Genomic DNA, 25033 nt, shown 5'->3' with positions numbered 1-25033 from the left:
TTTGAGTAATTTTGCCTTGAAAATCCTAATTTTAAACAGAACAAAATTTCACTTTAATAATAAAAGCTACAGTAGGTGTCACTTCTTATGAAAAATCACATATTCTAGAAAGAATAAATAAAATAAAACTGATGTGCAAATGTGCAAAAAACTGCATTGAGATACACATAGTACAGATCAAATCTGATTGTGTATGCTTTGAAAATTCTAAAATGCAATAAATGTGCTCACATGAATTGATGAATTGAAATTTGAATTTGAAAGTGATATCCATCTACTAGGGCAACAGTCTTTCTCTGTAAGTGTGAATCTATATGAAATCCAGTTAAAAACAGGTTTGATTTTCTTCAAGCTGGTGTGTATGATCTGCTTTAGAAAGATGACATTACTCATATTTTCATGCTATCTTAGCCCTTCACAAGACAACCTGTTTATTTTGAAATATTCATGGTGAAGACAGTCACATTTTTTTTGTGATAAAAACATTAAAGTTTTGACCTTATCACATTGTATATGAAAACTAAAATCTGGTCACGTTTGAGGTCTTATTCATTGTCCATTGTTTTATGTTCAGTGCAGGGTCTCACTGGTATAAAACAATACCTCAGCATCGAGTTATTATTAGTAGTTATTATTTACCAATCTTATTTAGTGAACCCATAATTTTTTAAAAGTTAAAATCTTCAGTTCCTGGAAGAGGTATTTTGTTTTCTAGATAAGTTAGCATGTCTTAAGGTTCTCCAACTCAAAGAAACTACTTTTTGTAGTGAGTATTTATATGGCTAATCCTTGATTTAGAACCCATACTGGTTGGGGTTTTTTCCATATTTACCCTACTGTAGCCTAATCACATACTAAGAAAGTCCTAAAATTTGTGCCATATACTACAGCTGTTTGTAGGAAAGAGACACCAGACAATTGTCCTGTCTCCAGACAAGATATATAGGAATGTAGATGCAAGAAGGAAGACAATATGTCTTGTCATGTCTAGAATTGGTTACCTGACTTTTATTTCAGCTCTGGGCAGTAAAAAAAACCTTGAATGTCAGACACACAGAGAGCCTGATATTTTACACTGTGTGGGAAGACAGGGTCAAATCCCTGTTCAGTTGGAGAGGAAGCTATGGCTTTCCAGTAGCTCTTGAAACTCGAGATTTTAAACTATGTTTTATAGTCAACCCTGTAAATAGAGTTATATTAATTTTTGAGATACATTTTTCATTTATTAATACTTTTATCTATTTTAATATTTATCATTATTTTACCAGAGTTGCATTCAGCTTCATATTGGTTCCATTTTAAAAAGATATCTGAACAAGAAGTAATTTTAGATTTTGCTAACAATATTAATGATTCTGTTTCCTGAAATTTCTGAGAATCTGACAGATAATTATCAAAAACTTCATGTAGTTTCCTATTCCCACATTCAGCTGACACTACTACATTTTTTTACTTAACAAAAGCTCTATCTTGGTATGTTATGTGCACTTGAAACTTGACAAAAAAAATCAATAATGAAAAAATAATTTTGATGTCAAATCCATGCCCAAACCGAGCAAGTTAAGTTTAAAGTTTCACTATACCTCAATTTTGGAATTTTTTATTTTCACATCTTTCAGAATGTTTTTCTTGTGTTTAACCTTATAAAATCTGAAAGAATTTGTTTGTCTTCGAGTCACTCCTAAATATTTTGATATTACACTTAATGTAAAGCAAAAGTAGGTCTTTTTTCATAGTGCTATTGATCAAAGACCTAACTTAGAAGATCTCTTTCATCATAAATAATGATTATTTGATTATAATGTTTTTCATACCACACATCCACCATACCACGACATCCATAAATTCCAGCATCTTTCTTACAGTTTTGATTCGTGCCCTTGTGTGTTCTAGGTTTCAAAGTCTGTCAGTTACAGGAAAGACTAGTGTCATTCAGGATTATACAGCTTGTAAATAACAAGAAGCTTAGAATTTTGCCTTGACTTGGCAGTAGCCATCATAACATTCAAACCAGATGAAACAGCTACCATTTGTGTGGTAGATTTTGTAGAACTGTGGTAGATTTTAGCTGTACTAGAGTAGTTTAAATGACTTTTGAAATCTCTAAAAGCTTTCCAGCAGAGTGAATAAGCATTTAATTGGACCATTTAGGATGCATATTACTGACAATTTACAGTCATTTCAACCTCAACCAAAAATACATTGTTTGCAAGGCATGTTCACTATCTAAATAAATTGGATAGCGCTGGCAAACTCACAGGATTTTTTTTTGTTTGTTTGTTTGTTTGTTTGTTTGTTTGTTTGCTGTGATTTTTCCTTTAAGCAGCAAAGAATAGAGAGTGTAGACACACAGTGTAGTTCATTATCACACCATATAATTCCAGGGCAACCTTAAAAATTTAGTAGTGCCCCACACAAACACCCTTCAAGTTTCTACCACGTCTTTGGGACCCTTTACTACATTCTCCTGATGCCTGAATGACTTCTTAACTCCTATTGATTAGCTCCCGCAGCTCTTATCTCGCTGTTGCACTGACACTTGCCACGTGCTTTACAAGCACAAGAAGTCCAGAATGTGTTGGATTTTATGCAGGTTGCCTTGTCAGAAGATGTTCTCATTCTATAAGGAAGAAAACGACTGTTTGCCAGTGGAAACAGCATCACCTGCTGTTGGATGAGAAATCAACATTTCTTTTTCCTGAGTAACGCTTATCCTTACTTAATTTTGTCAAGGTAACTGAACTGAATACGCAGATCAGGATTGAGGAATCAGACCATATAATTTATGCTTTACTGCTATGTTTTAGAAAATTTTGCCATGTGCACATTACAATTTATATGTTGGGATTTCTAGTGTCACTTGGACACAGAAAAAGCAGAATATTTGATGTTGCAGCTGTAGATTTTTCCCAAAACTCATTAGAAGAATTGTTCCATAAAATGAAAAATTTTGGAGAGATTTATTAGCAGCAATTCTTCCCTGGGTTTACAGATCACCATTAAATATAGTTTTCTAAAGAAAAACAGATCCAAAAATAGGCACACAAGATACTTTAAGTCTTAGTTTAGAAAAACATCTAGGAACATCACACTTTAATCATTCTGCATTAAAATGATAGAGTAAAATCATAATATACAAAAACTGGAGTATGTACATGGTACTTTAAAATTTAGGAAAATTTCCTTCCATCAAAATTTGACTATAAAATAGCTTTCTAAGAGATCTGGTAGATTTTACAACTCCTGTTGACTTGCTTAAAACCAGATACCTACAGCTTCCAAGGATATCCAAAGATGCATGTTTCCTTATAATGCAGAAGGAGCCAAAGTATTAATTAGTATCTAGAGCTCTGAACCACCAGAATGACAACTTTGAGTCTTCATTTCTTCCTTTCACCATTTTTTCTCTTCTAAATTCAGATGACTATGAGCTGTCTTCGTGTTTCTAGCATCTAGCAATGCTTTCTGTGGTTTAATTCCCATGTATGTTTGTCTATACATGCTATGTCACACACTGACTGGGTGATGTCATGGTGAAAATAATATAAAGCTATTTTGGTAAACCCCTTAGTGTTGCTAAAAACTGGAAAATCTGAGCAGTGAATAGAATAAGTTTAGTTATTGAAAAAAGGTGGAAATATGAGGAGAAAATATATTTGACGATGCGTGAAAAATAAAATTTAAACTTTAAAAAAAAATTCTATTCAGGAGTAGAATTATTTTTTTATTAAGTCCTGCAGTAAATGACCAGAGAGAATTAAGTCCAGAATTAAGAATTAGTACTGGCTTCTTTTGAATCATGTTGCTTTCATGTTGAGATTTTTATGGATTGGCCACAAATAACTAATAGATGTTTTTGTTGCTTTGATTTGATGTAAAAGGAGTTATTCATAATTCTAAATACTTGAATAAACAGAATTTGTGTCATATAGTTAAACTAATCCTCTTTAGGAATAATAAAAGGAATTGCTTATAATAAAAAAAATTCTAAATGTAAACACTTAATAGAGGTTTCACAAAAAGACTACAGATTTCTCTCCACTAGAGGTCTCTAGAGAAATATAATAAACTTTTCAGAATAGCAGATACCTTAGACTTTGGTTCTTGTCATTGTTTGCATGTTCTGGAAGATGAAAATCAACACGTGTTCTATTCTTATTCCATGTATTTCTTTAGATATATTCCTTTTGTTATGGATACTAATTCCAGGCATTTCTTCAGATATACTCCTTCTCTTGTGGATAATAAAGATTCCTATTACTACAATAATAAGTCAAATCCATAAGAGATTTTAATCAATCTTATAAATAGATATTTAACATTTATAATTAAAACTTCCACATCAAATCACTTAGGAAATACTATAACACAAAGCACTTAGCTGAAGGAAGAAAAAAAACTAAGGTGGCAGCTTGGTTGGGTAGCCAACCTGCTAAATAAACAGTCAATTAAAATAAATAAAGTAGCCACAGGTGCAAGTGAAAAAAACATTAGCTAACTAGAGCAGTACTTTAATTGGCAAATTATTAAATGGTTACTCTGTCATGCCATTATATCACAAGCAAAAAAGAACCAGGCTCCAATATTGTTCTTTATATCTAGTTTACCATAAACATAAATGAAGAATAAAATTCACGTAATTTGACTCTTTTTCTTCTTTATAATTTTTGCTTTGTTTTGTTATTACTAAAAGTTGTTAAACTGAAAGTGTGCCATTTTTCTTGGATTGGTATTTTCAAGAAAGTAATCTCCATTAAAAGATAAGCTCTATCCATTTTAGGATCTGTGCACTTATATAGCACACACCAGAATAACTCATTCAGGATTTAGATATTTTCCAGAAAATGAAGCATGTGTTAATTTTATTTCCTTATGCTACTTTATTTCCATGAATTTTACCTCCGCATTTACTATTTTTTTACTAACACTTGACTCATTAAATATAGTATAATGATGTCACCAGGCTTGTTATTAAACATTGGATTATAGCTTATTTTACTTAATGCAGAGATCAAAAGGCATTCTCTGTGATTTTAATTCAGTTTTCTGATTTATGAACAGTCATTAATCAGAAAACTGGAAAACTATGGAAAGAAAAATGGTCATCCTGCTCAGATCACTCCGTCATTATCTGTGGTGGATAGCTCTGTAAACAAGACCTCAATGCATCCAGCAGCATTAATTGCTACCTGTATTTTGGTGCTAGATGGTAAGTGTGGAAAAGAAGAATCTGAGCTATGCTGAGATCTCAGAGATGAAGGAGGGACTTCTGAGAAGATAATTACTGGGACAGTTCTGGGACTTTCTGAAGTTTTTCAGGCTAATTTTACAGTACATCTTCTGATATTTTCACCTATAAATTGAGAACTGCAAAGACTACTCAAGTAAGGCCAATTAGCAACTTGACATATCATAGCTAAGCACTTAAGAGGTGATGTCTCTCAGAGTATTTCTTTCTGCAAAGACCAGCAAGAAATAAAAAGCTCTGAGAGGAATAAGAGCACAGCACTGATATTCTCCTAAGGCTTGTAATACGAAATCTTATTGTAATACGAATTGACCCGTCACCTCCATCAGTGGATCTGTCAGTGAGGTTTCAGGCATGGAGCTCATACATCAGGAGGTGCTGACACTTCCATGAGATATCCTGAGGTTTTTACAAGTTGGGTATATAGAGGTCATGATAGAGCAGAAGCCCACATAGCATTTAACCAAATGTCTTGGCTCTCAATGTTAGAAACCATGAAGTGTTATGCAAACACATCTATAAAAATGGCAGAATTTTTCTCCTTGACATGAAAATTTCAAACTCCTAGATTGCAGTTCAAACACCAACTGCCCCTGGATCCTTAAGACTATGCCTTCATAGAGGACTTGATCCTGTTGCTTCTGCCTCAGTGTCCCCAGTTACAGCTCAGAATTACATTTTCCATTTACTGTACAAGAGCCTTTGAAGGACTGAGTAATAATTACAGAAAGGTATGCATTCAAATTTTCAGATACTCTGAGATTTTGGTATGATATGTAATCACATATTACATAAAGCTCTCAATGAAGGCATTGTGTAACAGTGCTTGCTATCATTAGAATTAAAATGAATATTTAAACTAATACTGCATTTGGTTGAGTGACTAGTTCATAATCAGAATGTGTACTAATACAGCTTTTTTTTTTTTTTGAGACAAAAATGCTGTTCCAAGCAACTGTATTTGAAACTTTCATCAACTTCACTAGTTGCACAGCTCATAGCTGATAACTGTGAGCACATGGAAAACAAAGGAAAATGAAAACAATGCAGTTCTTATGGGAACAAACAACAGCTTCCTCTGAATAAAATCAGAATAAGGATTGAATAAAACCACACACAATGATCATGACCCCTGGATGCCTCAGCACTATAAATACTAAACCATAAGTCAAAGTCTAAACTTCTCAAACTCTGTGTTTGTCATGTCAGCAGAATAAAATGTTAAGCCTTCTGTAATAAGGAAGAAATTAATCAGTTGGGGATTAAAAGAAATTATTTATATGGTTAACGTATGGTACTGATTTGAGTTACTGAAGCTGGCAGCAAAAGCTGCTGTTCTAAGGGGGGTGGAACAAAGTTTCAGGTTGATCCTGTGGTTCCCTCCCACCACCTTCTAACATGTATATAAATTGTCAGCTCTCCAGACCCTTTGCCAGTTCTCTCTTCTAGACTTGCCAGAAGCAACAGAGGACTAAAGATGAAGATCTTTTACTTATTCACCTTTTCGGTTTTTTTGCTGTCTGCTGTTGAACGAGCAGCTGCTTTTGCTCACTATGACAAGATTTTAACTCATAGTCGAATAAGGGCACGAGACCAGGGGTAAGTAACTGGCTTTTATTTCTAATTTTAAAGGAAGCTTGTTAATCTTTATTCTTCCCTTTCTTCTTGAATTACATTACATGTAATGTTTTACTATGAATTTTTACTGTCATTCAAGTAGAATTTTCTTTTAAAATTCATTTTACAAGAATTTTTCCTGAATAAAAAGCTTTTTGTATAGTTTTAAAAGGAGACAGAATACTTTTAAACTTCATAAAATGGAAAAAAATCAAAAATCACCACTTCTTAATGGATAAAATGTGATTCAGAATCACCAAAATTAATTTCAGTTCATAGCTATTGTAACAGGATATCAGAAATGTTTAATTTGTGTTTTCAAACTTTTGCAGAGTTGGTAGCTATCCACAGGATTTGCTCTCTTTATTCTCTCCTGATGAAAATCGTGAACTCTATTTAAAAGTTTTCTAACATAGGAATATATACTGGGAAGCCTTTGAGAAACTTCTGTTTCCACTAGAGCAATGCAGCAAGCTGCTCAGCAAGGTTTCCAAAAGGCAATGCTTACAAGCCAGGCTGCCTGGAGACATGGAAATAATTTAAACAGCTGGTGTCAGGGAGACACATGTGCCTAAAGATATTTTCCTCTAGCCTTCTTAAGCAAAAAACATTCTGTGAATAAGAGTTGTTTATCATCGAATCTTCTCACTGACTGCTACACGCACACACTTTTCAAACGTTTTTAGCTTTTCAAATAAAAAAGCTCCCTGGCTTCCCAGAGATGTAAAGTATATATTTTAACTTCTAAACTGATGAATTTTTTTAATTGCAGAGATATAAAAATTGGGGATTAAATGCCTTTGCTCCATGGAATTTGACCATAAAAAATTCATCTTTGTACACCACGATGCTAAGGAATTCCTCCTGTGAAGTCTGTGACTCCTTTTATTGACATGCCAATTTACCCTTTGGTCCCCAGTAATTCCCAGAATGTTTATTTAGGTGCCTGCGGTACTCAGAATGGTTGGTAATCAAAATAGCTGATTGATTTACAGAAGACAGGGCTTCCTTCTCCATAAAGAACAAGGCACTTTTCTTCCCCATCTCCCCACAACTTTTAGCTGCACAGATGTGTAAAAGACAAAAACTTTAATGAAAAGAGCCTCACGGTATTCACTGGTCCCCAGCAGCTGGTAATTCACTTCACAGGGGGAAGGGAGAAATGGATATCGAGTCTTGCCTAGGCACAGCTGGTGATCACTGCCCATCAGAGACACAGGATCAAAACAGAATGAAGGGGAAGCTTCTGTCACTGCGGGGAGGGTGGACTTGCCAAGGAATCCAGCTGGGTAGTCCCAAGATTGCGCTGTGGCTACTTCAAAACACACCTGTCCTGGGAACTGAAGCCAGATGTTATTTTCTTACTTGACAGGAGTAAGAATTTGCTACCTTTTGCTACTATTTCATGTAGAATTTTTCATATACAAGAACTCCTTTTTAAAATGTTTCTCATTGCACCCACAGCCCAAATGTCTGTGCTCTTCAGCAAGTTATGGGAACAAAAAAGAAATACTTCAGCACTTGCAGAAACTGGTACCAACAAGCCATCTGTGGAAAGAAAGCGTAAGTATGCTCTGCTTCCAAACTATTCTCTATTGACTGAGATAATAAAATGTACTATTAGAAAACTCCTTTTCTCACAGACAAACTGTTTCTAGTTTATATTAGAATCTTTACTTCTCCTCCAGGTGGCATTGCAATACTGACTTCCCCTTTCCTTCTCTGGGCACACTGCAAGTCATACAAAATACTTCACCTTTTCAGTAAAGTTTGCCATACTACTGACAACTTTGGCACTAAATTTTGTTCTACCGCAGACACATTGGGAAGAAGGATATTTCCTGAAAATGCTTAGAGTGGAACTTGAATATTCTCACAGGCAGTTTTGGAAAGCAACCTACTTATGTGGTTTTATTCCTAGATAGTTGTCATGTCTTCTGATGAAAGAAAGTCTGCCCTCAGAATGAATCTGAGGGAATTCATTACTTTGCCAAGCTCCAGAAGCAAAATGTATTAAGCAGTGATAGAAAACTTCATGTATTAGGAAAGATAGTTTGAAACAATAGGCAATTTAGACTCATCGAACTGAAGTCACGTGGAGACTTAGTTCCCCTCCTGACTAGAATTTAGAGGAATGTTAGTTGTAAAACATTTAACAAATCCTGTGCAAGACCCCAGGGAGTCTAATACAGCCAACCAGAGGAAGACATTGAGCGGCAGGGGTGGGTGGATTTGGTCATGATAGTCTACACAAAACTGTCACCTGCCCTTCCCCTTCATTTTAATCCCCCTACCATTGTCCATGAACTCACAGAGCAAGGCTAGATGAGGAAAAGAATGTGTGTGAGAATAAGTTGAGTCATAGAACTCCTGAGGGTTGTCCAAGGGGTTTTTGTGGTTATAATAAAGCATCTGTTATGACTTAGTCTTAGCCGTTAATGAGTTTTATACTCTGCATATTAAAACCATGAATACAGACAAGACTAAAGAGGTTACTCCAATAAGAATGCTAATGCAAATGACAACAGCTCTTCTCATGTCAGTATCTCCACGTTAACAAGTCCTCCCTAACTTATATCTACAAAATGTTGAAAGTTTTTATTATGTGCAATTCCCGTTTACAATGGGAGTGCAACACGCAAATTTCCTAAAATCAGCATTTGTTGGACCAAAAGTCTTTCCACTGTTTCTCAGCAGTATTTTATCTCCATGCCAGCAAAAAGTAGAAACAGATGAGTCACAGAGCTGATTTGAATAAACTGAAAAGTGGCTCTATTAGCCAAGAATAACAAGGATTAAGGTAGTGCTGTTCTGTCTTTTTCCTTTGGAATATACTCCTTTGGATGAGGTCAGGACAATGTTGTTCTAAAAAAAAAAAAAAAAAAGACAGTAACAAAAACAACAACAACAAATCCAAACAAAAAAACTCCACCAAACAAAAAACCACCAAGACAAACAAAGAAAAAGCACACATCCCCCTCAAACCTCAAGAACACAACATTGGTTTCTTAAGTGAATAATTGCTGTCTTTCTTCTTTTGGCCACAGGCTTATACTGAACTAGTAGAGATGCATGTGATGATTATTTCTGGTCTGGTCTGAAGTGACACTTCCCCTGTGTGCTGTGCCTACCTACACACAGGTGGTACTGAGGAACTGCATCTTGCAATGAGTTTTATCTGGTTCTAACCTTAGTGTGGGATGATGCTCCAGGCAAATCTCTCTTCTCTTGTCCCATCTTTCTTACATTTTGAGCTCAGCTAAAGAACCTTCTAACTGCATAAAACTGTAAGGGAATAATATGATGAATAATAAAAGTAGGAACTTGATAACTGAAAAGAAGCCTGGGCTGTGCATAACAAGACACATGGTAAGAAAAGCACTGACGTTGTAATGCTTGGCTGAAGAAGCATTTTCTTCTTGACTATGTTCTTCAGCCAATTTTCTGTCTTTCATTAATTGTATCATTGTTGGATGTGGTATGAGGATGAAACTTGCCATGTCTTACTCTATGATTATGACTTAGCCTCTTTCCTTTTTCCAAAAGCTAATTAAACTGCAATCTTTCATAGCTTCCCATGGGAGGAGGGGGAAAGATTTTCTATTTCAGGGAAGGAAAAAATATTTTCTCATGACAAAGCAGTTCACACAGTGGGGAGAACGTTTTGATTCCTATTCTGCTACACATTTCTTTTTTAATTAGATAATCAGATTATTACATTTTTATTAGCTTCTGGCAAGGATGCAGGAAGGACTAAGAGTAAAATGTTCATCATTAGCATAAAAATCTGTACACTAAATTGTATTCTATCCATGCATTCCCCAGAACTGTCCTTGAGTGTAATGCTTTAAAGACAGAGATATGCTAAAAGAACCATACAAATACTTTTAATATGTGGCTTTTCAGTTGAAAATATGCACATGGCAGAAGGGTGGATATGTCATGTATGGATATGCATGTCAGGCAATGGAGAAAAAATATTTTCATGGTATGGAGAAATAAAAGACTGTGCTAAAAAAAAAATCATCTTCATCAGCTCTATCAGATCATCTTCACCAGCTCTCTTTTATGGAATGATAATCCTCACTTTTTCAATCATGCTGTTTATTGCTAATTTTGTTCCAATCTGTTTTATTTTGAAATCTCTTGAAGTAGTTTGGATGTTGAAGATATTAAGTCCAACTTTTCATTTGAATAAGCTGTTTATTTTAATGTGGTTGTGCTTAATTTTTGTCAGCTTTAAATTATGAAACATGAGAGAAATTTACTCAGCTACCACTGATGCTGAAAGATTCTTCAAATTAAAAACTGGACTGCAGTGGTTAAAGACACAGCAAAAAACTTTAAGGAATTAGTGTTCAGAACTTTTGAACTGCCAACATCAGCCACACCTATAAAGAAAATCTATTATTTAAACCAGTGATGTCATTATGGTGTTCCATATACTGTTCAGTGTACCATCGTTGAAAAGAAAAACTGAAGTTTCATGTATTAAATTTCTTCCAAGGAGCCAAAATTACCTTTGTGATAACCTTAGTGAATTTGCATTTTCCTGTAAGAGAGAAGAATTTTTCAAAGACGTCAATAGTAGAGCTCTTATTTCTGTCTATTAATTAAGGAGACATTATATATTATAAGAAACACAATGTTAAAATGAACATTATATTACAGAATCATCATTCAGCCCTGGTTTGTTGCTATGTGTAGCTTATATGTATTTGAGAATCAGAGTATTTTATTGACATAATTATACAACATTTCCTGGCCCCTGGCAATGCTAGTCTCTCTAAGCTGTGATAGCATGCTTTTTAAACTCTGGTTTTGATTTCTTGTATTTTGGCTTTCATCCTCACTACATTTACCTGTGAACTTTCCCTTGTGTCAATCTCTCCAATTTCTAATGACTTCCTTCTCAATAACCAGTTTTATGTCTGTTCTTAATTAGTTCTCTCCCTCATTCCTGAGCTTCTTCAAATTCTTCCTTGAAAAACAGAGGCTCTCTTATCCCACTTTTTATCACCATACAATGCACAGGACCTTCTCTGAAATACTTGTTATTTCCTATAACCAGTAGGTAGGTGACCTCATGTAGTTCTGTCACTTTAATTTCTATTCTGTTCATTTAAATTTGTCATTTTCCTTTGCAGCACTTCATCCAGGATATTATTTTAAGGTCATCATCTTTTTTTCCTCTTTGTTCAATGTCAATCTGTTCAACACACAATAGATAAATTAATGTTCTTCAGCTGCTGTTCTAGTCACGCTATCTTTTTGTAACTCTATATGACTACCACAAACCCATCCATGTTCCCTCCCAATGCTTAAATTTAATGATGGCAGTCATTCTTTAAATTCAAAAATTTTACATTTCGTAAAATACAACCATTTTGTAATCAATACAGAAAAGGCTGAATGACAAAAAAGGCTGAATATCTGGAGAGTATGTGCTAGCAATTAAAAATTTATCATAAAAATTAAATTAGACTTAGCTAAAATGAGTTTATTTCTCCTGTATATTATTGAATTGTGGTTTTGTCTATATCCCACAGAACTGTCTTATATGAGTGCTGTCCTGGCTATATGAAGATGGATGGTACGAGAGGATGTCCTGCAGGTACGAGCTTATTTTCTTATGGATAAGTCAACATATGGAAAGAATTGCAATTACAGCAGAGTTTCAAAGGTGGTCATTATGAGAAATGATTTCCTCCTTTTTAGAAGTGCTGCCTAAGAATGTACAGCTTCATTTGCACACAGCAAACACAGGTAAAAATAAGCTAGCACTGAATTTGATCAGAGAGTTTACGTTGAATTTTCCAGCTCCTTCCAGATTCTGGATTGGTGAGAATTGATGGTGTCTTCAGTTCCCAAAGCTGCCAAAGAAGAATTTTAATTCCTATTCCCATCAAATCGAAGACTAGTCTAAAGCATACCAGTGTGGTCAGAAAGCCAGGACACAAGCTGGAGCATATTTAATTTTATATTTTCCTTTCTCTAAAAAAAATTGAATCTAATTTACCTAAAGAGTCTTATTTCCTTATTCAAAGAAAGAGTGCAAATGAGGACAGAAATTCTTCATCTCTCCTATTTATGCTGTTCTGCTTTGTAAAAATAAAACTAATTGCAGCAGGAAAGAGTAGTATGAGAAGGAATACATTTCATAGTTTTTGATCTCTATGTCTGAAATAATCCTTTTATGTTCAATAATGCAGAGTTAAGTTTGTTTAGATAATTTAATCTCCCTTCAGATGCTGAAATTAGGGTGAGATCAGTCACACACTAGAATCACTTGTTCTTCTCCATAACCATAAAAAGAGCCAAGGACAATTAGATTGCATGCAAATGTATCACTTCTAGATGTTTAAATTTAAGAGAGATGAATGCTGTTCTCATGTAGCCATGTGAAGAGACTATGAGACTATGTACATTCTTACTCTCTGGATGAATCACCATATGCATAAACCAGACACTGGAAGAAGAGTAAGAGGCCTCACAAGAGGAATTCTGGTCTATCGTGACTCAATGAGACCCACTCCATTTTTTTGTGATTGTAAATGGACAGCCTCCCGTTTTGTGTTGGGTTGATGCAAAATACAAAATACAACAGCTCTTCTACAAGAAACTTTATAATATTCAGTATTGTTGGATGTAATTTTTCATCAAGAAAAACACAAAAAGCAATAGCAAGCAGATGTGTTTAGATGATTTTTGAGTATATTGACAATGGAATTTTTAAACTAAACATGTTGTTTAGTACTGGCTTAAACAGTTTCAGAACTATTATGCATCCAAAAGACACAAAGAAAATTTGATTGTGATAAACTGGAAGACTGAAGAGTTTACAGTATTCTTACCTCATGTTTATTTTAGTTGCTCCTATTGATCATGTATATGGGACCCTTGGTATTGTGGGAGCTACCTCCACGCAGCAGTACTCTGACATATCAAAGCTGAGAGAGGAGATTGAGGGACGAGGATCATTCACTTTCTTTGCACCAAGCAATGAAGCCTGGGACCAATTAGACTCAGTAAGTGTGTGTGTGTGTCTATGCGCATGTGCATGAGTTAAACATTGTAGCTGGAGCAGCTAGTGTGGGATAAATTAGATTGGAAAAAATGTGGAGATTTTAGACATAGAAGGACATAATATAAAAAATAATGAAATCATCTACGTGTTTAACATATGTTTCTGGAGCTAAAAAGGCTGAGTTTACTTTCAGGAGTACTAAGCAACTGTAATTGCATCTTATTTAAACACTTGCTTAGCACACATTAGTATTGTTAATTTTATTGACATAGTTTCAGGGAAACTCCTAGGAATTCCAGCAGCTGCATGGTGTATGGCTGTACATTGTCATTAATTCAGGTGTCCTTCTTTTAAAATTTTTAGTAATCCAATAAGCATTGAATTAAAACTCCTCTAATGATTTGTCTGTGATGAAGCCTTGTCTTCTATTTGTGAGCAAATTAGACTTAAATATCATTTAAGTAGAGCCAGACTTACAGGCATCAAAGGCGTCTTCCCTAACACGTGCTGAATATGTTGAAAACATATACAAACATAAGATAATACATACATGTTTCTAAGTGGAAGAATGTTTTGAAGCTTCTAATTAATGAAATTCCTTTTTTTTCTTTAGGAAATTCACAGGAATTTGGTTGACAATGTAAATATTGAGCTGTATAATGCTCTCCACCACCACATGTTAAACAAGCGAATGTTGACAAAAGATCTTAAGAATGGCATGACCCTGGTGTCTATGTATAATGACCAGAAATTGCTTATTAACCATTATCCTAATGGGGTAAGTCTATTGTCTTTTTCCCTTCTAAAATATGTATTTAGCTGTAGCCTTTATTTCCTTTATTTCCTTATGCAACTAAGAAAATACATTATCAAAGGTTTACCATCTACCAAGTCAGTTGCCACTGACAAAAATAAATATTTTCTTGAAGAATGTTGGGTTTCCTGTGTAGACTAATCACTAAGAAAGAATGAGTAAACACTGTGTTGTTTAGAAATCAAAGTTCAAATGCGAATGCACTTTCTTCATAAAAGACAAAGCCTTTTGTGGTCAAAATACATGATCATAATAAATTTGACAGCAAAATCTACTATTAATTTTCATAGTTTAGCTAAATAACATTAAATCAGATCTTTTATTTGAATTTGAGGTAGGAGCACTGAAAGTTGTAGGAAACATACATCCATTATTTGGGTTTAAAAAAAATAAATTTATAAATGCTAGAAACCTCCCAGTTAAGTCACTCATCTTTGTTGTCTAAAATGGATTAAAATGTTTATTTGTCTACAGGCTGCATCACTAAAAAACAATACAATCACCATATTAGCCAGATAATTAAAAAACAAATCAAAATAATTGCAGTAAGAAATTAAACATGAATATTAAATCAATGTAACCTGGATTAAATCTGCTGCTATCTTTCTAGAAGCTTAGTCAGACTTTCAAATTTTACAAGGCTTTACTTGAAATTTTGAAAAAAAACAACTGAAATAACAACAGCGGATACACAATGTACAGTAACCTACATTGCCAGCCTGTGAGAGTCAGGTTCCAAACTCGTGGTCAAATTAATGTTTTATCTTCTACTACTTGATTCTTCAAATATAGGTTGTTACTGTAAACTGTGCCAGGATCATCCATGGCAACCAGATTGCTACCAATGGTGTTGTCCATGTGGTTGATCGTGTCCTGACTTCTGTTGGAAATACCATTCAAGATTTCATTGAAGTCGAGGATGACCTTTCATCATTTAGAGTAAGTGGAGAAAAATTAACACTCTTCTCTGTTTATTTAAGGAGGGTTTTTTTTATTCCTTTTCTATTTGTTTATGATACCTTGAAGTAAAAAGGGTTAGCTCAGTAAGAGAGATAAATAAATTAAATTGAGAGCTCCAGGTAATATTGCGAATCTAGTTATGCAAAAAAGGAAACATCAATAGGACACAATGTGTCCCTGTACATAAAAAGTTTCTCCTCTTTAACGTGGAGAAAATTAAATGTGAGCATGAAGTTACAGTGTCTAGTGCTAGATAAATAACAACAAATTCAAAATGGATTATAAAAAATGGTAATGATGCCAAATAAATTTCAGAACCTCACTCACAGGAAGTTTTAGAGCACCAGTAGGTGCACACAAGAATGATTTTTCTTGCAAAGAGGAAGCATGATTAGAAATTTTCCAATGTTCTAATTTTTCCATCTTCTGAAAATTTTGTCTGCACAATATAATGGGATTTCATGCTGCATATTTAAGAAAATATGCCATTGGTTTGCAAATAACTATTGTTCTTTTCCATTTTCCATCTCCTTAATAAATGCAAAAAAAGGTATTTTAAATGCAGAGGCATAAAGATGGAGATCAACTCTGAATCACTCCAATCCAGTTCATGACAGTTACAGGCAAAAACAACATTCAATTTCTTTAAAAAACTTAATATAAAACCCAATACTTTCTAGCTTTCAGTTAAAAAAACAATTCCTCTATTGACTAATTTTTTCATCTTTCTATAACATTCATGATCTATCTTTTAAAACACTGTGATCCTAGTCTAGCATTCAAGTATCATCTATGAGGTGAAACTAGACAGATAATGTATTTTGATAATATTTCAAATAATCAACATTAAAAGAAAAAAATATATTTTAGGCTCCTGCCATTACATCAGGTGTCATGGATATTCTTGGAAGACCTGGTCATTACACACTCTTTGCGCCTACTAATGAAGCTTTTGAGAGACTTCCAAGGGGAGTTATAGAAAGAATCATGAGTGACAAGGTGGCTTCTGAAGGTATTTAAAATTTTTTTGCAAATGAGGAATATGTATGAGTGGATCAGCAGGCAGAAAATACATAATTCTTATAGGTCTGGAATTAAGCACCTCTACTTTCATGAGTGTAGGAGGAGTTATTTCTTCAGTCTTTAACGTTTTCCACTTGCCTAAGGATAGAAAGTCACTGAAAACTTAGTCTCCAAAACAGTTAAAAGGGAACTGTGGAAATATAGTCACATTGACTTTCTAATAACTCAGCTGCATAGGTCTGATAGACATTCCTGTCCCTAGAAATTCAGGGCTATCTGAATATTAAATTCTCTTTTACCTTTGCATAGTCTATGGAGTTTTGTACTCATATGTCCTTCTGGAGCATATCATATGCAGTTGCCAGCAGATTGTGTCACAATGAATATAGTTTTAATAGTTATTTAGTGGCCTACAGTATCATTAAATCTAAATAAAGAATCTGTGAGTGAAATTAGTTAAAAATAGTGTTGTTGGAATAATATATTACACACCTATATGTGAATTATATGTATATGACTATGTGCCCAAACACCTACATCTATTAAATTCCTGCTCTTTTCTCTTCAGCTCTCGTGAAGTTCCATATATTAAATACTCTCCAGTGCTCAGAAGCCATCACAGGTGGAGCTGTCTATGAAACCTTGGAAGGACACACTGTTGAAGTTGGCTGTGATGGTGAAAGTCTGACTGTGAATGGAGTGAAAATGGTGAAACGCAAAGATATTGTGACAAGCAATGGCGTTATCCACCTCATTGATCAAGTCCTAATTCCTGATTCGGGTCAGTGATGTGTATGAAAAACTTGTTGCACTGAAGATATTTTCAATAACCTTACCCAGATTACCTCAGATATATAGTTCTGGATAAGCATGGAGAATCCAAATCAGGAATAAGAAGATGTTGTGTGTTAAAATACCTTTTCTTAATTCTTTATTTGCAGCCAAACAAGTCATTGAGCTTGGAGGTGCTCAGCAGACTACATTTACAGACCTGGTGGCACAGCTAGGCCTGGCATCTTCTCTAAGGCCAGAAGGCCAATACACTCTCCTGGCACCTCTGAATGGTGCTTTCTCAGGTTAGTAGCCCTAAAAATTTATCAAAATAAACAAGAATGTGTACTACCCTGACAATTTTCCAAATAAACCCCAGTATTTGTTCTAAGTCTCACTGCAAGAGCATCATAGACACATTGAATGACATCATCCTTTCAAATTACATACCTTGTCGCAAGACAAAACAAGCCTAACCATCAGACTGTGCAGCTTGTTTTCAGGCATATCCTTTGCTAATGGCAATAGTAACACTAAAATAAGATACAAAATATGCACAGAAAGACTGTAGGAATGGGAAGATATTAATTAAGAGCAAATTTTCTTAATCTTTACAATACTTCCATTAGATTCAAACTTATTAAATGTATGCAGTGGTTTAATTCCAGTCAACAGCTAAGTACCACAGACCCACTTGATCATTCCCCTCTTTCTCCTACTCTGGGATTCAGAGAATCAGAGAAAAAAAAAAGAAAAAAAACCCTCATAGGTTTAGATAAGAACAATTTGCTAAGTGTAACAAAGCAAAATAATAATATCAATAATACTAATATTACTAATGGCAATAATAAAAAATAAATTTGAAAATAAAAATAGAAGACAAAACCTAGGAGAAACTGGTGATGCATGATACAATTAGCTACTACGAACTGGCCTATTCCCAGCCAGTGACTGGCACCTCCCAGCCAGTTTTCCCCAGTTTGTAAACACGGCATGACATTCTAAGGTATGGAATATCCCAGTTTGGGTCACCTGTCCTGGCCATGGTCCCTCCCAGCCTCTCGTGCACTTGCCCACTGGCAGAGCTTGGGACACTGAGGTGTCCTTGGCTTAGGGTGAGCACAGCTCAGCAGCAACCAGAACATCAGTGTGTTATCAACATTATACTCATACTAAACCCAAAACTCAGCACTGTAGGACCTGCTGGGAGAAAAATTTACTCTATCCCAGTTAAATCCAAGAAATACAAGAAAATTAGTATTTCTCAGTACATTACAGCAGAGAAACTGCTTTAATACTGTAAACCAGGTGTTTGTATATTCGCAGAGGTGACATCATGCACATCTTGCCTTTTCTCAAAGAGGTAGAGTGTTGTCTCACTATCACAGAAGCAAATTTGGATAGATTTTAGGTTCACATGTAGAAAGGACTTGTTCTAATACAAAATATAGCAGTAATTCAGAGGATGGAACAGGCCCACATATCAATCATCAGACATATTAGTTGCAGTAATTAATCATGGCTGTGTGAAAAATTCTTCACTGAATTTGAGGAATGGTCAAAACAATTTGCCTTCTGTATACACAGACCTGTCCATGCTTTAACTGAAGCATTTTGAAGAAAGATTCAGTATTACCAAACTTTTTTAACTTTATTTGAACAAAAATTCACTATATAAATTGCTATACATTAATATCTAAATGGCTTTGTAGATGACACCTTAAGGCTGGATCAACGTCTTCTTAAAACAATCCTGCAGAACCACATCATCAAAGTGAAAGTTGGGCTTAATGAACTGTACAATGGACAAGAGCTGGAAACAATTGGAGGAAAACTACTTAGAGTCTTTGTGTATCGCACAGTAAGTGAATAAGTCTTTCTAAAAATATCCAACTATGAAAATGAAAATTCAATAAAAGGCAAAGCTGAATGAACTCCCCAACATTTACCATTATGACTACCAAGAGAAGAATCCTTAAATTTTTAAGATAGCAGAAAAGGAAAATCTGATCTTTCCTTGATCCAAGTTTTGTTTGCAATGCAACAGAATTTCAGTTTGGGTGCTCTGTTGACTACAAATTTTCAAAGCTTGGTTTTACAGCTAATTAGGAACATTCTCAAGAGAAAAACATACACAAAAAATCAAGTTTTGAAATATTTGCACCATGCTGTTTTATTCTAGATTTTACTATTTCTGTTTTCTCAAGCAATACCAAATTTCCTGTCAAGAATACACAATTTGACTGTAGTAAATACATATGGTTATTATTTTTAACACTGTGTAAACAGCTACACTTGTTTCTCTTTCAATAAGGCTGTGTGTATTGAAAATTCATGCATGGTCAGAGGAAGCAAAGAAGGAAGAAATGGTTTTATTCACGTCTTCAGACAGATCATCAATCCAGCAGAAAAGACATTGCATGAAATGCTGAGAAATGATAAGCGTTTTAGGTGAGTAACAATATTGACAGAACTGAGATTTTCCTGCAGAGGGTAACTTTATATACAGCACGGTTGGTCTGAGAAAAAGTTTTGACCTGTGAGCAAAGTGAGTTGTTGGGGTTTTGAGAGCAGGGATGGCAGAGAAGGGTTTATTACCTACACAAATAACGTAAAAGGAAAGAAATGTGGGGTAAGAAAAGGTGTTCAGCTGTATGCTGAAAAGGCTTCCACACTGTTTTTTTACGGCACAAAAGGTTGTAAGACACTAGACTAAAATGAATAAGAGGACAGAAGGAATTGAATTATATATCCAGAGCTATAAATGCAGTGGACTCTAGTTTTAATTAATGAAGAGTATCATTCCATACGGGTGCTGTAGGATTGTATATCTTTCCTGTACTTATTTCTGTCCTTTTCCTGCAAGTATCTCAATACTCCTAGGGCAAGAACTATTCTTTGCATCCTCCTTTTATCTGTTTGATCTGCAGGGGTTTTTATTTGACAAATCCTGCTCTGATCCAGGCTGCCCACATATTTTTTTCAAATAGTTTTCCTCTGTCTGCTACTTTTAAGACTATCTTTTCCTATTTTTTTTCTCATTTTCCTCTTCCACTATCTTTATTTCTGGGAAACAGTGAAAGTGTTTGAAAATTGAAACATTATCAGAAATAAAGATGGGCAAACTAAGTTCCTGGACCCAATTATAGTTGCCATATTTCAACAAAATGCATTTGTGGTTTGTCTGTTTGTTGTAAACAGCATTTTCCTCAGTCTGGTGAAAGCTGCAGATTTGGATGATGTTCTGTCACGGCCTGGACAGTGGACTCTCTTTGTTCCAACTAATGATGCCTTTAAAGGTTTGACTGATGATGACAAGGACATACTGATAAGTAAGTAACATAAAAATCTTGAATTATAAGTGAAGTAAAATTGATTGGAAAGGAGACTAATGCACCTCTCAACAAAAGCTGTCTGCTGAAGCAGTGTATCTTTTGCACAGAGGAGATTATAGGAATTCCCTAAATTATTTCCTTCTTGGGCACAGAGAAAATGTCTTTTTGGCAAAAAACTCCAATTTGATTTTTAAATTTAATTTTCACTCCTCAATATCTTATCCTGTAGCGTTGCTTCCTTCTGTTATTTTTGTCTTCAATTCAGAACTTGAAGTTGTCCAATGCCGTATTGGACTAATTCTGTAGTTAACAAGACAGAATTATTTGCCCTTGTTATTTGCCCTTCTACTTTTCAAGGGGCTTTATGCACCATTTTTTCTATCATTGTGGATCAGTTATGCTTTCCTTGGCCCTCATAATATTTTTAGAGCAATTGTTTGGTTTGGTTTTATTTTTTTGGCTTGGTATTGTTTTTTGTGCCAGGTTACTTTCTAGAATTCTGTCTTGGTTTTCTTTTAAGTTATTATGTTGCTTCCTCCATAAATACTAAACGTATATAACTTCTAACAAATATAAAGAAACACTTTGTTTATCTTTAAGAAAGATACAAACCAAGGATTATTTTAACCAGTAACTATAGTGGCATAGTTGCAATGATAACCTGATAGTTTGTGCAAAATCTTTGGAGTGGCCATGTTTAGGCTTTTTATGTAACTTAATGCTATCTGTGAATGGTCCAGTCACAAAATATCGGCTGTAATTTTTCTAGGAAAAAAAAAATCATTTAATTGGATTTCAGCAGTGAAGTAAGTAACCAATAACAGCAGTGTTCAGAGTAAAACGCAGGGATAAAAAGGAAAATGTTTACTGAAAGAAACATCAGGGAAATAATATGACCAGACAGGATTCTCATTGCAGTTTCATCAAGGCTGGGACTCCTAATAACAACTAATATCAGCATGTAATTCTAGTAATAAACTTAGAATGTCAATATTCCATGCAATGGCAGACAGATATGTTTTAAAGCTTTTCTGCTTGGTACTCTGTCTCCTGGGGATGTTATAGTTTTTCTGCACCACCCTATGACTCTTAACCTCCACAGACTAAGAGAGTCCTATCAGGATATTAACTTGGGCTAGAGGATACATTTATTTTTAAAGAAAGTCTTGAAAATATTGCACTTGTTTTTCTTTTTGTCCCACATAGGAATGTCAATTTTGAAATATGGAAATCATCCCTAAAATAGGGTGGTTTCCCCCTTTCCCAACTTCTCCAAGCTGCCCTCTGAAAGAACAGACAAATCTAGCAATTCTAATTTCTCCATTGACCACCTTTTATGTTCTTTTGTAGAAGATTTCTCATAGAATTTTGTGATTATGTTCTGAGTACCTTTTTTGTCATATAGTTGGACTTTTTCTGATTTTCATAATTTTGACAAATTCAAATAGTATGTTTTCATGGTATTTTCATACATATTATGTTTCATTCTAGTGCAAGTCTATGTGAATCCTTAGGATTCCCACAAAGAATTATCCTCTATCATTTGTTTTTTATTCCTATTTTTTTTAAATTTATTTTTACTTAGGAGACAAAAATGCTCTCAGGAATATTCTTCTTTACCACTTGACACAAGGAGTTTTCATTGGAAGTGGCTTTGAGCCTGGTGTAACAAACATTCTTAAAACCATCCAAGGAGGCAAACTCTACTTGAAAACAGTTAAGTATAGAAAATATCTCCCTGCTACAGCCTTGTAACAGAGATTTGATATTCCTTGTCTATCCGATTATAGAATGGCGTGCATTTCTCCAGATGTTATAATAGGGTTTGGGGTTGTTTTCTAATGTCCCTGATAATTTGGGTTCGCTTCTGGTCCTTTACCAGGTGAATGATACTCTTCTCGTTAATGAACTGAAATCAAGAGAATCTGATCTCATGGCAACAAATGGTGTCATTCATGTCATTGACAAACTCCTCTATCCAGCAGGTGAGTATCATTTCGTTAAATTTGTACCCACTCTATTCAATCTGTTTATGTGCTATGTAACTGCAATTACTTAAAAAAGTTAATTAATTTAAAGATACAAATCCTATGTGGAATTTGAAACAGAAAATTATCCTCAATGCTCATTTTGTGGAAGAACCTTGCTTGAAACATTGGCAAGATTTTGAAATTTTACTAAAGCATATGAAAGACAAGACTAGCCAAAGACTACCTTGTCTGATGATACAGAATATTATATATTGAGTACGCTCTTCTGTGAGTATTTGAGAATGATTGCGTATCCTTACCACTGTAAATCAAAGTAAAATGCACACAGTTGTGTATTTCCTCTTAAATGCCTCTTTCTTTTGTCAGAACTGCCTGTTGGAAATGATCAGCTGCTCACAATACTGAAGAAGTTGATAAAATATATTCAAATTAAGGTATTCTTTCAGTAATTATCCCTCTGTCTATCTGTCAGGATCTGTGAAACTGAGCACATTATAAGTCATAAGTGATTCTCTGGTCCTTTCTTTCTTCACCAGATAATACATTCAATACCTCCCAGTTACCCAAATACAGTCATGAATGATACCTTGAACTCAACAGCTATAATTTATGTTTTTTTATTCCCAAATAATTGTGGAATATTTGCATTTGGATAACTTCAGTGTGAATTGGCCCAAATCTGCTCTTTACTTCATTTTACCACTCTTGGAAAACAAATCACTTTTTTGAAAAAAAAAAAAAAAAATCACCAAGTGACTTAATTCTTATGCCATTAAAGCAAGCAGCACCAATGACCTGTGAAGAAAAGTAGACATCCTTAACTAGCTCAGCTATCCTCTTGAGATTACATTCTCCCTCAACAATGAATGAGAGAACCTAGACAAAAAGCATCACCTAACTTTTAGGTCAATGAAGCAGTGAATCCTATCCACGCTCACAAGGAAACTATAGGAAAAGTGCTACTTTTTAAAATGTTAAATAAATTGCTTTTCTGTTTTTTATAGTTTGTTCGTGACAGTACCTTCAAAGAGATTCCACTAACATTTTACAGTAAGTTCATTTTAAATACTTCCAGATGGGTTAGATATTGCTTTTTAAGTGGTGCCAATTCCAATTTGGAATTGTACATCTCTTTTTCAATAAAGAAGAAAGCAAATTCTGGGAAAATAAGATGTGCCAATGAAGAAAAGGAAGAGAAAGACTCAAAGTAGAATGTTTCTGGCTGCTGTGCTACTGTATTTTTCCCTTTCCAGATGTGTGACTGGAAAGTAACCCTGAAGTAAGCTGTTCAAACTCTTGGGGTAGACAAGATACATATGGAAAAGATTGTTTTTCAGCTTTTAGCCAAGGTTCAGTGATTGGTGCATAACAGAGTTGTATCTCTCTCTAAGATGTAGCATTGTACTGTACTCACTCTCCAAGATGCAGCATTGACTGTGCACTGAGATACTTTCTTTTTCATAAATATTTCCAGAGGGACAATGTCCCTTTTGTCCCTTTTTCTCATATGTGCAAATATGAGGCTTTAATGAGAGACAGTTGTTCAGAATATTTTCTCTTTAGGGAATAAATGTAAAAAAAACCCAACCCTTTTAGATCTCTTGCAGCCCTTCTCAGGGTTTGCATTTAATTTCTAAATATAGAGTATGTGTTGAAACAAACTGTCAGAAGACAAAGATCTTGCTGAAACTTTGTGAGGCAATATGAATTTATACAAATGATTAAATTTTTATGGAGTTCTACCCGTATTTCACAGTAGAAAGTGAGATCATCACAACAGACTTTTGAAAATTGGGAATGTCCAGAGGAGGGGGAACCAATATTGTGAAAGGTTTTGAGGTCAAGACTTATGAGGAGCTATTGAGGTCAAGTGGTTTATTCATTTTGAATAAGAGAAGGCTGAGGGGTGACCTCATTCCTGAGCAGTGACCCCATTGCAACCCATGCCTTCCCCAGGAAGGGCAGTGGAGGGTGTGCAGGTCTGCTTTATGGTGACCAATGATGGGACACAGGGAAATGGAATGAAGCTGCTTTGGGAAAAGTTCAGACAGGACATTAGAAAAAGATTCTTCACCCACAGTGTGGTTAGCCACTGGAATAAGCTCCTCAGGAAAGTGGTCACAGCACCAAGCCTGACAGAGTTCAAGGAGCTTCTGGACAACACCTTTGGTCATATGGCTTAGTCTAAGGTAGTCCTTTAAGGAGAAGGAAATTGCACTTGATCCCTATACATCACTTCCAACTTGA

The 25033-nt window shown here is 34.9% G+C and overlaps 1 protein-coding gene across 6 annotated transcripts in view; it reads left to right on the top strand.

The window, feature by feature from the left end:
• Positions 1–6658: 6658 nt before the first annotated feature.
• The window catches only part of POSTN (periostin), a 31141-nt gene continuing 12766 nt past the window's right edge, over positions 6659–25033 (top strand). For 2 of the 6 annotated variants that reach the window (XM_066313198.1, XM_066313197.1), the window contains exons 1-16: positions 6662–6847; positions 8330–8428; positions 12415–12479; positions 13736–13893; positions 14506–14670; positions 15499–15645; positions 16537–16678; positions 17258–17470; positions 17631–17765; positions 19173–19321; positions 19775–19911; positions 20662–20792; positions 22381–22511; positions 22678–22780; positions 23153–23220; positions 23791–23836. In XM_066313198.1, coding sequence (XP_066169295.1) covers positions 6726–6847; positions 8330–8428; positions 12415–12479; positions 13736–13893; positions 14506–14670; positions 15499–15645; positions 16537–16678; positions 17258–17470; positions 17631–17765; positions 19173–19321; positions 19775–19911; positions 20662–20792; positions 22381–22511; positions 22678–22780; positions 23153–23220; positions 23791–23836 — 2011 coding nt within the window. In that variant the 5' untranslated portion in view covers positions 6662–6725. Of the gene's footprint in view, positions 6848–8329; positions 8429–12414; positions 12480–13735; positions 13894–14505; positions 14671–15498; positions 15646–16536; positions 16679–17257; positions 17471–17630; positions 17766–19172; positions 19322–19774; positions 19912–20661; positions 20793–22380; positions 22512–22677; positions 22781–23152; positions 23221–23790; positions 23837–25033 lie in introns of all 6 variants that reach the window. The other 4 variants (XM_066313202.1, XM_066313200.1, XM_066313199.1 and 1 more) reach the window with 4 other exon arrangements.

Source organism: Sylvia atricapilla, chromosome 2 (genome assembly GCF_009819655.1).
Source record: "Sylvia atricapilla isolate bSylAtr1 chromosome 2, bSylAtr1.pri, whole genome shotgun sequence".
NCBI lineage: Eukaryota > Metazoa > Chordata > Aves > Passeriformes > Sylviidae > Sylvia > Sylvia atricapilla.
This window is presented reverse-complemented; position numbering and strand designations above follow the sequence as displayed.